Genomic DNA, 13958 nt, shown 5'->3' with positions numbered 1-13958 from the left:
TCAGCTGATGCTTACTGAATAAGGAAGTTACATAGAAACGGCAAGCAAAAGTAAATTGTCTCTTAGAGTAGAGGTCAGTGAATATCATTTAATTAATCCTAGGAATTATGTATCATAGAATAATTATTATAAGAATATTTATAAAGGAAATTTTTTTATAAAAGCAATCACTTTATAAAGGTTATTGTATATTTGTTATAATAATTCAGCTGTCGAATGTTTGTTGTGTAAAAAAAGATATTCTATGAATAAATGTTTTGTTACGAATGAAGTGTTTCGTTGAGAGTGAATGTTGAACTTTATATGAAGTTTCAAATTTTATATTAAATATTGAATTTAGTGTCAATAGATTTTAGCTGCAAATTCTGTGTTCTTAATAATGATAACTTCTTTGACCACTTATATTGTTCAATAAAAATATTTTAAAATAATAATAGTTTTATTTAAATTTATATGAAAAGAAAGGACAAAGACTTATACTTATTGGTTAAAAATTATGTATTACTGTCTATATTACATATGTATTTCGAGTACTTCTTTTGATGGAGATTATTTGCTTTATGGTATAAATTGCTCCGTACTATACCGAAATTATAGTCTATTATTTATTTAAATTAAGAAAAAATTTATATTAATTCAGAAAATTAGTACATATGAACTTTAATTTACAAAAATAATCTATTTATTAACTTCATGAAATATTTTCAATAGTTAAAGATTAAACTATTGTAATTTTCATTTTTTTTTTCTTTTAGTATTCTAGTATCTTACTACCAAGGAATATATAATATATAATATACACATACACTCATTTTCTTTTGACAAAAACTAATATTTATTTCAAAATTGGATCGAGCACATCGATGTAAGTTTCCATACAAAACCAATTCATCTAACCTTACTCTGATGCTAAATTATACTATATATGGTATTGTAATTGTACTATATTATCGTATGTTGATGACTATCTGGAGAATAAAATAACAATTAGAAGAACTGTAAGTTTTCATACGTAATTCATAATCTTTTATAATTACTACTCATAACTTTAGACAGGCTTTTTACAACTTTCTCCAGAAATTACTTTAAGCTCTTTTCACTTAAGCAAAGTGTATCTTTCTTTTACTAAAAGATTGTTTGTAAACAAAAATAAAAATATGCACAAATAAATAAACCTTCTTTCATCCTCCTCATGGCAATGACCAAAACAACGAAAATGACACAACTTAAAGTAATTTTTGATTAATCAACCAATAATTACAGGAAATATATTGGTGGTGTTTACAAGTGTTTCATGCAGAATATTAGTTCTCCTTGAGAAGCAAATTCGTATGAAGACGTCAATAGCAGCCGGTGTTGAAACCAATCCAACCTTGCGTCTCAAGCGTTACGGATGTCAAGGTTTAATGAGGTGCAAGACGGACCATACTCTCTCATGGGTGGATAGATCCCCTATTATAATTGTATTTACAGAACTGGAACAACCTTTTAAGAAAGTGATAGGTATTTCGAGCGCCAAGTAACCCACTTCCAAATTCAATTTTGTTTTCATCTCTATTTTCTTTGCTTGTTATTTTTCTTTTTTTGTTTCGTTTCGATGTTGTTGATGCGAAATGAAGTTTTGACGGAACGATGACACATTGAAAAAGCAGCATAAAAGAAATGATAGAGAGAAAACAAACAAATGCTTTTAATATGGGTCCATTAAAACATAATGAGTCCTTATGAGTGTTTGTCCGTGAATTTAATGTCTTTGTTTTGAATATGTATGGATTGTGAAATTGCATGTATGTCTTGTTAAACACTTTTTTAAGGTCTTCAAATGCCATTTGAGAGAATAAAAATATTTATAATATATTCAAACGGATTAATAGTTATTAATATTTTTCCCATGGTAATTTATTTTTGCTCTTTTAAATTTAACATATATAATGCAATCAGAAAAAATAAGTAAGAGATTTTCTTAAAATAGTATAGTTATATTATAAAAATATAACTATACAATAAAATATTATTAAAATATTATTAGAGTATTAGTTAAGTATTAAATAAAGCATTACGTTTTTTTAAATATTTTTAGATATTTTTCTTAATCGAAAACTAATAAAGGTATAGTTCTGCCCTCCAACCTAAGAGTTTAGTATTTCCGATGCAATGGTAATTTTTGGAAAATTTGAAACTGTGCAGACATAAACTATTATGGCTACCCCGTGTAACTGCCCCATTATAGTAATAAAGCTAAAAAAGGTAATTTTTCTTTAAACTTCACCACATTACCATAAAATTTAATCTACTTTTCCGACTTGATCCTTTAAAAAAAACCTATTTTTAATTAAGGACTGGGTCGATTTTAATAAATTACTTGGATTCTATTATTTAAATGATCAAGACAATCAATAGTGATATCAATTTTGAATTTGCGTCATTTGAGAAGCAAAACTAATTCTTATTTTGAAATTATTCTAAAGCTTACATTCAATGAACACAGAGTATTAAAAAGAAAAGGTTATTAGCTTCAAAATCTATTTAAAAAGTACTTACCAAAAAGTCTGTAATAAAGTAGTTTCAGTTTACGCATAGTGGTTTAATTTTAAATTGTTAAAAACAGCAAAACCGTTGCAAAATACGAAGTACAGTTGTACGTTAGTAGAAATAAAGATAGACTGGTGATCCACTGAAAGAAATATAAAAACTGGATTTTGAAGACTACACAATATTGTTTGCTTGAAGTTTTTTAAATTTAGTTTTTTGTAGTCAGGGACGCATTATATAAGCCAAATTCGTGTTTCTTTTCTAAACGAGACATCACCATTTGCGCAATCAGGTTTGACGACTAGCTAATTCTAATAGGAAAAAAAAAGGGCAAAGGCAACACCATTAATATATCTATAAAGAATGCCTTAAAATATATTTCAGCTGCCACTAAGGTAATAAAAATTAGTTGGTTTTTTTTTATAATTCACAGTTATATTGATAAGGATGAGCAATTCTTTAAATAGAATAAGAGGGTGTTATGTAACTTTTAAAGCTAGGCTCGTCTTAAAAGGTGGGAGCAATTACATTTACAGCAGAATTCTGTTGATATTTATGTTACTGATATGCATTCACAACTTAGGTAATATTTTATTTTATTTAAAAAAAATTAATACCATAATAACTTTTTTTTATTGAATTTTGACTTAAAAATTATAAATTTACAAAATTAATCCGGATTGAGTACGCTAAATATTTTGAATTGTTCCTTAGAAATCAAATTTTAAAAATACGACTTTTTTAAAATTTGATTTCTCAGGTACTATTTGACCGATTTTGCTCAGATTTTGTATTTTGCCATGTAAAATTACAGTCTTTAAAATGATATAAAAAATTGCACAATATAAAAAAATTGAATACCTTTCAGTTTAAAATTTTTTCTACTATTGTTAAATAAAATAATAAAAAAAAATATTAAATATTTACAAAAAGCTGTTTATAGCAAAGATTTATCTTCAGAAAAACTAATTTTATAGTTGTGTGAGTAAATTTTTAAAGCAGCTAAAAAGTTTCCTGACATGAAAAGAAAAATTAACATTTAAGGGTCCAAAGTTTGTATCGTGCTCCTGGCTAAATGGCGACCATATTTCCTATATTGCGACTACGCCCTATATTTTGGGGGACAGAAATCCAAATTCGTCAAAAAAAAGGTATGTTTATTTTGAAAAAGTACGTTTTTGTGTCTGATTTCATAACTTAAAATATCGTCTGTACTAATTAGTATAATTAACAAGCCTCAGGTCACCCTCTCATACCATTAAAATTGAGTCTTTTATTGTGAAGATCCGAACATTAGATCAAAAATTATTCAAAATAGTCCTTTTTTCGTGCAGAGTACCTTTATAAATTTTATAATTTGTATTTCACGTTTTTGGGTATGCATTAAAACTAAACTGCTTTTCCTAAAACACCTTCACACATTAATACTACTTATATAATTCTGCCATTATTTAAGGATATTGTCAAATAACCGTCCTTTCTAAACTTTATTTACAACTACTGTATATTCAAATGAAGATTTTACATTATCCAGAAAGATTAATTGACTGAAATATCATTAATATTCTTTCCTTGATCTTTCTTCTTTACGCATACTGAGCATTAATTATTCAAATAAATTATTAAACCTGCGTAATAAAAGCAGATGGAAATTGTAATGAAATTAAATTAAACTTCTAGAGATTCGCTTACACTGTAAGAAGTTCCGGATCAAATTATAGTATAAAATACCGGCATCATCTGTAAAATCCATTTTTACCGTAATAATTCTACCGTAAAATATTATACATAAATTTTTACAGTAATATTTATTTAATTGCAGTGATTTTACGGTAATTATTTAAGTAAAAAATACAGTACTTCAGGTTTTTTGTAACATGCTCCGGTAAAAAGGGATTTTACAATAAAAAGTAACCGGCAGCCTGAGTACCGGTACTTTTCACTATAGTTTCATCCTGAATTGTTTATACTGTAAACTTTACAGTGTATAATGCCACTGCTCAAGGTTACGGGAATTTCTTAGATACGCCATTGCAAAATACCAGTGATAAAATATTTTTATTAAATTATGGTTAACGATTACAAATAATGAAAAGAATTTTTTTTATTTAAAATTGGAAGGAAGTAGAGCTACAGTAAGGTCCACGCACTTAATTAAATTATTTTGAAATAAAATATTTGTTATCACCGAAATTAAAATATTAAAGAGTAAAAAGTAACATTAAAAATTTAATTGTAAATTAGATAGCAAGGAAGAAATTAGTTTCCTAGTACATTTGATGCATAATTATAATCAGAGTATTCAAGGTGTTTCAAATTTATGAATTTTGAGCAATACTAGGCAATATTGATCTAAATAAACTTTTCAGATGAGTATCGAAAGTAGATTAAAAGAGTACAACGTATAGGAAAGTACTGGTTTTCGTAGAGGTATCAAGATTAAATATTCAAAATAAAATTTGAAATTTATCTTTTAAAAATTTTTTCTAGTTCCCGCATTTTTTTCTACCTCAGTGTTCTAAGTTAACTGTGAATTTATAAATTTTAATTTTATTGATATAAAATGTTAGTTTTTTTTAAAATTTAACATTGCCCCAAACAAACATAGAAAATTTATTAAAATTTAGTGAATAAGACTTTGCGTATCGAATATTAAATATTACAAAAACGAAAAAAAAAAGAAAAAGTATGAAAGAAGTAGTTGATTTTTTAAACAGTTTTTCTTAAAAAATTAATTTCAGAGGAAAAAAAAAATCAGAAAAAATAGTTGTTTTAAAAAGCTACAATATTGGTTTCGAGATAAAGCCTGCTAGTATTAAGCAACGCATGATTGATTAACAGTTACTGACCTTAAATAAAATGTCATAAAACAATGAGAGTTGAGGCTTTTTAGGGGAGTCTTTTTGTTGTAATAACAGTTTTGTTGGCTCCCTTGGTGAGAGAAGGAGAATGAACTCGGTTTATAAATTTTAAAGTGAAAAATGACCGCACTGTAGATTTTTTCTTTTGCTAATGTCAACCAAGGTAATTTTTTTTTGTAAATATATCAAAGATCTAAAAAATTTTTTTGATTTTTTTTAGATATGGGTGATTGAAGTTAAAATTATTGTTAAATATTATTTTGGCAAAGAAATTTTTCTGGTATCCCCTGTTTTTAGCTATTTCGTCTTTTGCAAGAAGAATTTTTTCAGCATTTTTATCAAAGCATTTTGGTAATGTTTTTGACAATATTAACAATATAATATGGTTTTATAATGTATGATAAAATTAGATAAGAGTGGAAAAATTTGGCAATTTTATTACGACACCTTTGAACATGGTATGAAAACCATTTATTCGGTTAAATTTAATTTTCAATTTTGTATTTTTCACTAAATGCGTGGCAATAAGAAATACTAATGGTATAAATACATATTGTATAAAAAACACTAATGGTATGAAAACCATTTATTCTGTTAATATTAATTTTCAATTCTGTATTTTTCCCTAAATGCGCGGCAATAATAATTTTGAAAACCCGAATTTCCGGTTAACCGTTACCATATGAACGGAAAATTTAACTAAATAAATAGTTCTGAAAACCATATATTTTGGTTTTAATAACCATAATTATCGACGCTTTCACCAGAAATTCCATTACCATACCGTACGGTAATATTACCAGAATTGTTTTCTCTGAGCAAATTTCGATTCTGATTAAGATTTATATAAATTTAACTTATACACGTAACATTTAAATAATTTTTTATTAAATAATGTTGGTTTCGCGCTATCCTCTTTAGTTATTTTTTTAAAAACTTAATATAATTGCCTTAAAATATTGCTATTAATTTTTTCTGTTAGATTAAACATTAATTATTGAACACTGATTACAAATTAAATGTTTCTTAAGAATTTAACGCAGTGACTTGATCATGAAGTATAACAAATTAATAAATATCATTTACAAATTTAGATTGTGATTAAGATTTATACGTATCCATCAACTATATTTAAACAATGTATCATTTGATAATATAAGTCATTTGAAGACAAAAATGACAAAGTAACTTCCTTTTTTAGTAATGCATTTCATTTCCGTAAAAATTGTTTTTTTCAGATTATGATACATCACATTCTCTAACTCTCTTTCCGGTAATTATTATTAGGATTAATTAGAGAAGCAATGATGAGAAAATTAGAAAGAAAAGCATGTAAAGTGACGATTCTTCAGAGAAATAAAAATTCAGGTGAAATTATCGTAGTCTATGGTAATGACATTTTTGGTTAAGAAAAAAAAACATAGGTTGATAAAACCAAAATATACGGTATTTAAACCATTCATTTGTTAATTCTCCTGCTTCTAAAGGTTTACATGTAAAGGTTTACTTGAAACTCGAAATTATAATTCTCACGACCACTCATTTGGTACATACAAAACTGAAAAGTAACGGTTATTTATGTCTTGTTCTAAGGTATCATGTTGAAATTGCCAAATTTTACCACATTTATTAAATTATAATGCATTTCGCAAAAACATGTTTTATTATTAATTTTACCAAAGTCATTAAAGTACTTTGATAAAGATTTCCGAGCTTTTTGATACTCCCGTAGAGCCAGAATAAATAAAGATTTTTATCTTGTTCTTTTTAAAGCTTTTTACCTAAAGCTTTTAGCTTGTACTTAGGACAATACTATTTTTCTCTGTGTGATTTGTTCATAATTCAGCAATATAAGAAATTTATTCTTTTTCATTCCTTTAATTCTCTATATAATTCTCTATTTATTTAATTCCTTATGTATAATTCAATTTATTTTCCACTTTTTTCAAACAATATAAAAATTTTGGTACAAAACTGATAACTTAACTTAATGAAAATTGACGTTTAGTTAAGGAAAAAAGGGTTACTTCATAAAAGAAAAAAATTAATGTTAAAGAAATCGCTTTCAAAATATGACTAATTATTTTTACGCCTCTTCTACTTTACACCTTATTCTTAAACCACAAGTGTTATTCATAATCTATGTTTCGTAAGTGTTCAGCTCCTTTATTGAAAAAGTTTTGTGAATGAATAATTTATATGATGTTTTCACTACACTACTTTTAGATTTTTGTAATGTAAAATAAATGTTATATATCATGAGAATAGCAGCCACACGATCTTCATTTTTTGTGCAAAGAGCGACATCTGTTTTTGAAATTTGCAATTACAATTCATTCTAGAACATTAAATGTTCTTATACATTTTAGCATTCTAAGATATAAGGATATTTATTATTATTTTTTTAAAAGAAAAAAATAGCTAAATACATCGAAGACAAATTAATTTTTTATTAAAATTTTTTTCAGCTGAAGAATTTGTTTGGTACTCAAATACAATTAATAAATAATAATCTTGTATTAGATTGAAATTTTTTGCAGAAAATGTGAAATAATATGTTAATATAAGTATTAAATTTTATATACTTTTTAGTGATTAAAATAAGTATTTTATGTTAAAGATTTAGAAATTGTATTTTTTAAAACAGAAATCAATTTTCTTTCCTTTTAAAGCATTGTTTAAATTTCCTGAAATTTTAATTATAAATAAAAACTTGCAATCTATAAATTTATTTAACAGCGGTAAAACTATAAATGTATTTAAAGGTGATAAACCTATGAAGGTATTCAAAGGTGGTAAACCTATAAATACATTTACAGGTCAACCTATAAATGCATTTACAGGTTGAATACATTAAATGCAATTATTAATCTTTTTTTTACTACTATGACAAGATTTTGGACGATAGCGGTAATATTTTTTAACAAATGTTAGTAGGAAGTTTTGATATTGAGTGCAAAATTTTCAACAAGATAGTTAAAGTGAAAATACTTCGCATTTGATTGATAGGATTGAAAAAAATTGAAAGAAAAAGTCTTTCGATTACCTTAAAATTTTGTCGAAGATCTATTTGCCGAAAAAAAAGTATTAAAATTATTTGAAAAACTTTGTTAGCTTACTCAAAGAGAGTTTATCTACATTCAAAAGTACATTTATGAAAAGCAAGAAAATGTTGCTCTTCCTATCATGCAACATTAAATATCTTAGATAGATATAAAAAACTAAATTAACTAACAGTTGTCTGAGGTTATTTGGCTTTAAAATTCGTACTATTCTTTCATATTTAGTTAACACATACTGTGTAATAAAATAAAGTCAAATATTACATAAAATTTCCTGAGTAAATGTTTCATAGTTATAAGATTTCGTACGTTTTTATATTTTAAATAAATTCGAAAATTCGCATGTTTCAAATAAAATAAATTCATTATTATGAATCGTATATTTCAAAAAGGACAAAATTTTGGAGCTAAAAGTATGCAGGCGGTTATTGTTTTCATCTATAAATTTTCTAATTTAACGTTGATTGTTTGAACACTTAGTTTGTCCGTCGCCCTCATTTTGGTGAATGGGATATCAATCAAGTATTTTCTTTTTAATTTTGAAAGTCATAAGATTGATTAAATTTAGTCTGATTTCCCAATCTTTTAAAATTTATTCTGTGTATGACTATGAGTAAACAGTATGTGGTGTGGTAATTACCAAGCTATTTAATAAAATAAATTTTAAACTGTTGAAAAACAATAGCTGTATTTAACTTGTAGTAATGAACCAGCACAGATTTTGACGGTAAATTGGAAAATTACAAAATGCAGCAGTTAAGAAAGCATACAAATGTCAACGACGATAATATGTTTAACATACGTTATAAAAAAGTTTTATAATTTGATATCAAATATAAAATATTAGTTTATGATATACTAAACTAAATAAATATGATTGTGGATTATTTAAATACTATAGTACGAGTATACTGTGTGCATAATGATGTAATAAAATACTTTTATTTGTTCAATTGAGAATTAATAATGCTACGATTCCATAGAAATTTTCCGAGCAAGAATTGTGCACGTAGTGTATGGTACAATCATGTGTATGGTACAATCATGCAATTAAAAATGGATTTTGTAATTGATTTGTTCTCAATGACTATACACCCTAAATATCTATCATTCGCCTGAAATTTTACCAAAAAAATTAGTTATATCTGGATTGATAAAAATGCAATAACCAGGTTTCAGAAAGCTAATCCGAATTCTATCAGATAGATTGAATGGATGTAAGATGTTACGCTAAAAAAAAAAACGAAAAAACTTAGCCTTGAAAAACAAAACAAAAAAAATTAAAACTTAACTTAAAAAATTAAACTTAAGCAAAAAAAATTAAAAAGTTAACCTTAAATATGGTGAATAATTAGTACTACTAAGTTAGAGAAATATACAAAACGTATTTTCTATGAAGACAAAAAATATATTTTCAACTGATGTGTATTTATTATTCATCAAAATATGGGGAAGAGGTAACAGCGATCCAGAAAATATGGCTTTTGATAATTTTGACTGGAGAGTTGTTGAAAGTTTGGGGTTAATTTCACGTTCTGCGTATTTAGCCATATCTCAAAAAGTGTTAGAGCGGATCGATTAAGCGATTATAATATTCGTTTATCAAACAATAATTCTTCATAAAAATAATTTTTAATAATTTTTTACTCTTGATTTGATGAGGGTAAGAAAAATATTGAATAGTTAAGGTGTACAAACATTTACATCATTTTAAAGTATGAAATTTTGAGTATTGAAATACAAAATTAAGTGAAATCGGTTTAATAGTTTCAGAGTTATATTTTTTTTTCTTTTTAAAAAAAAGCATATTTTTTTAAATTACATTTCTCAAGAACTATACGACCGAAATTTTTCAGCTTTTGTATTTAGCCCTTTAAATTTTATTAAGTTACTAAGTTTTAAATTTCGTTAATCTTACAATTAAAATTTTTTGACCCTAATTAAGAAATATTAAAGCAATAAACTATTACAAAATAACGTTAATACCTTTGGACAAATGAACTTTGTAATTATGTGCAAGCTTTTTTGATTTGCTTAAAAAATTCCCGACATATTGTAAAATACGTAAAAAGTGAAATTAATTTGTGGAGCTCGAATTTTTGGTAGCTTTCCTATTTAAACTCTTGGAACCATTTTTTTTTAAGATTGCGCTTACACCTGATGTTTTAATAGTCAAAATTTGAAGTCAAAATCAGTACAAAGATATGTTTAAGAATCAGCTAAAGCAACTTTCAGACGCTTTATAACTTAATGCACGTTTTTTCATTTCCCAACTGTTTAATAACCTTGATATCTGATATTAATTTACAGAGAAACTACATGTTTTTTTTTTTTAAAAAACTCATATTTGTAAAATATTATGAAATCAAATCAAATTATGTCGTTTTACTTGGTAAAGTAAAATACAGTATTTCACGTCACCAAATTTTGTACCAAATTTACCAATTTTACCAGTATTTTACTTTACCAAATTTACCAATATTTCGTGAAGTGAAAATGTTTATTTTACTTTACCGAAATACAGTAAATTAATCTTAAAGTTTGATTATTTTAAACTTTAAGAAACAAACGTTTATTTTTTAATTTGCCTACTGCTTAATAACTTAAATTGTTGGAATTATTTGACAGAGAAACTAGATTTTTTTTATGTCATTAGTGTCAAATGTTATAAAATCAGTTCCTAACAAGTTTAATTTACTATGCCTATGTATAAATAATAAAAACAAAACACAGCATCCACAGTTTCCTTGAGAGTGACCTATGAACAATGGATAACCGAAGTCCCAGAGTTAAATTCATCATAATATTTGATTTTGTATTCATCTACATTCATGTAGCCTTTTAGCAAAAGGCAATTTCTTCCGGTATAAAACACCCCTAAACTTTAAAAAAAAATGGTTTGTTATTACCAGAAAGAGTAATGCGATATTTGTTCCTAGCAATATGACGCATTGTTTATTTTGTCATTTATTTCATGGCTACCATTACGTAAAGAAATGTCCCTTTTTTATTGTAGGATGAGAATTCTTTTTATGAAACTCTGAATTACTTTGGTGGGAGAATTTCTAAGCTTTCCTGTGGCATTATTTTAGAGCATATTTTGTTTTTATATCCACAACCTTTCAGTTCCATTGCCAACAAAAAGTAGATAATATTTTGTGTTTATAATACGATATCAAAACAAAATTGTTGATCTAGACCAGGGGTTTCCAACTTACATGAGGCCTGGGGCCACAATTAAAAACGCAAATAAAATGGCAGGCCGCAACTTTATCTTAATTTTTAGTAGGACTTTTTTATGTTTGAAGGAACATTAAATATTAATGGCAGAATTTTACCAAGTTGTACAAAACAAAAGTATTGAATTGCAAATTAAAATAAGAAGTAGATTTCTAAAAAATATTTAATTGTTATTAATAATATTTTTGAAAATATTAAATAAATATTAAAATTTTGGGCTACAATAACTTTAATGTGCACCTATGTATTAAACAATTAATGTGCAACAGATATCTAATTGTTAAGATATAAAACTTTTAGAAAGGTTGGTAATAAAATTTACATAGTAGCTCACAAAATATTCAATGAGAAAGTAGAGGTTTGTCTGCTGCAACTACCAGAGAATAGATATTTACATTTTAATTTAAAAATTTAAAAATGTGTGTGTAAATATTTTCGTCTAAAATGAGTGGTTTCAAAAAGTTAAATCGGAAAATTTCTGCTAGAAAATTTCTGATACGCACATGCTAAATTATATTCACAAAATACAAAAAAATAAAATAAAAAAGACCAACATACACGATTATTTTTGTATTTGAATAAATATTTTCGGTGATGCAAAACCTGAGAAATAAATTTTTTGCACCGTTGGTATGTTAAATTTCACAGAAACGAAGAAATTAGGTTTTTATAAACGAGAAAAGTGTGGAGTTTTTACCATATAGTTTCACGAAAATTAACCGCCAAAAAATGACAACTAATATAACTTTGTTCGCGGGCCATAAACAAAGGCTTCGCGGGCCGGATGCGGCCCCCGGGTCGCCAGTTGGAAACTCCTGATCTAGACTGAAGCGAAATAGATTAACTTCCGGACTGAGCTCCCATTTCGCAATGCTTGTAATCATATTAAAAATTTTAGCGTATCTTAGCACTAAAAAGTTGGTAACTATTAGACACCAAAGTGATGTAGAACCACTGACACTGTAAACTCGCGTACACTGTAAAAAAATCGGTAAATATCTAAACAATATTTGGTGAGATGTTTCTCATTGTACCAAAGCTTGGCTAAATGAAAGATTATTTTAATTACGTTACACCAAAAATTGGTAGTAGGATCGAGCAATACGTCCATGGTGCTACTGATTGCATCAAAATTTGGTGAAAAGCACGAAATTTTGACGGTAAACGTTAGAATGATATTTGCTTCCTACACCATGTTTTCTTTACAGCTCGGTTTCATTGTATCTAGAATTTAACACAAGTTGTCTCAAGTATTAACTTATTTAGATAGGTAAATATTTTATTTACATTACTTAAAGTTTATTTCCTTTTTGTCGCCTTTACAAATTCGTTTGGCGGTATGTCAGGAAATAACCTACTTGCAGTAAATCTTTTTCTTATCTTTTGGTGATAATTAAATACCAATTTATGGTGCAACCTTACCTTGCATTTGGGTGCTTTACAATATATATCTAAAAATGGTGCAAATTTCCTCTTTTAGGTGCCACATATTTTAGTACAACCTCCACCTGATGTTTGGACCTAGTGAAAGCACCAAAACATAGCAAAATTGAACTCCATTATATGTAGCTAGCAAATGAAAACCAATTTTCGGTACTACGTAGCTCAGAATTCGTAACAGTGTAGTGAAATATATAGAATTTCCTTTACATTATTTATTATTATGTGGCATTATTTTGGAGCGAATTTTGTTTTCATTTACTCAACGTTTAGTTTCATTTTCATCATTTCAGATTCATTTTTAATCATATCATAATTATTCATTTTTCCTCCTATTTCACCGTCAGTTTCGTAGACATGAGTTTGTTTTGAAATTGCAGGTAATTTCAATTTTACTTCAACAATTCTTAAAGGGAATCTGAATTAGTAAAAAATAATTACATTGTTAAGTGATTCCACTCATCTATTTAAGATGAGATAATAAGAAACGAGAAAACATTTACCTCATCATTATTACCATGTCAATTTATTAACCTATATTGAATTATTGTTATTTAATTGTGTGTCATGCCATCTAAGAGAAATTATTTATTTTATAACTTGTCAATTAAAACACTGTATAATATCAGCAAATAAAACATGGAACGGTTTTTCAATGCATCTTATAATATAAGGAATAAAATTTGATTTGCGTGTAATTGTTGCATAATTGCAAATTCGAGTACAAACCAGTTATAGTTTGACAGAAAAATACTCAATCAGGTAATATACTTTATAATAATATCTTACGTTACAAATAATTTTTGAACTAATATTTATTTTT

The 13958-nt window shown here is 26.4% G+C and overlaps 1 protein-coding gene and 1 long non-coding RNA gene across 5 annotated transcripts in view; one reads left to right on the top strand and one right to left on the bottom strand.

Annotated features, from left to right (window-relative positions):
- The window catches only part of LOC107454807 (ATP-dependent translocase ABCB1), a 117829-nt gene that overhangs the window by 54468 nt on the left and 49403 nt on the right, over window positions 1–13958 (bottom strand). Inside the window, exon 1 of one of the 4 annotated variants that reach the window (XM_043042547.2) lies at window positions 2542–2682. The exons of 2 other annotated variants lie outside the window; for them this stretch is intronic. In XM_043042547.2, coding sequence (XP_042898481.1) covers window positions 2542–2578 — 37 coding nt within the window. In that variant the 5' untranslated portion in view covers window positions 2579–2682. Of the gene's footprint in view, window positions 1–2541; window positions 2683–13958 lie in introns of those variants that run through there. One more of the 4 variants, XM_043042541.2, reaches the window with a different exon arrangement.
- LOC139425005 (uncharacterized) overlaps window positions 3005–13958 on the top strand; it is a 27614-nt gene continuing 16660 nt past the window's right edge. Inside the window, exon 1 of the long non-coding RNA XR_011636158.1 lies at window positions 3005–3115. This is a non-coding gene — a long non-coding RNA (uncharacterized lncRNA). The remainder of the gene's footprint in view (window positions 3116–13958) is intronic.

This window comes from Parasteatoda tepidariorum, chromosome 2 (genome assembly GCF_043381705.1).
Source record: "Parasteatoda tepidariorum isolate YZ-2023 chromosome 2, CAS_Ptep_4.0, whole genome shotgun sequence".
NCBI classification, from domain to species: domain Eukaryota; kingdom Metazoa; phylum Arthropoda; class Arachnida; order Araneae; family Theridiidae; genus Parasteatoda; species Parasteatoda tepidariorum.
This window is presented reverse-complemented; position numbering and strand designations above follow the sequence as displayed.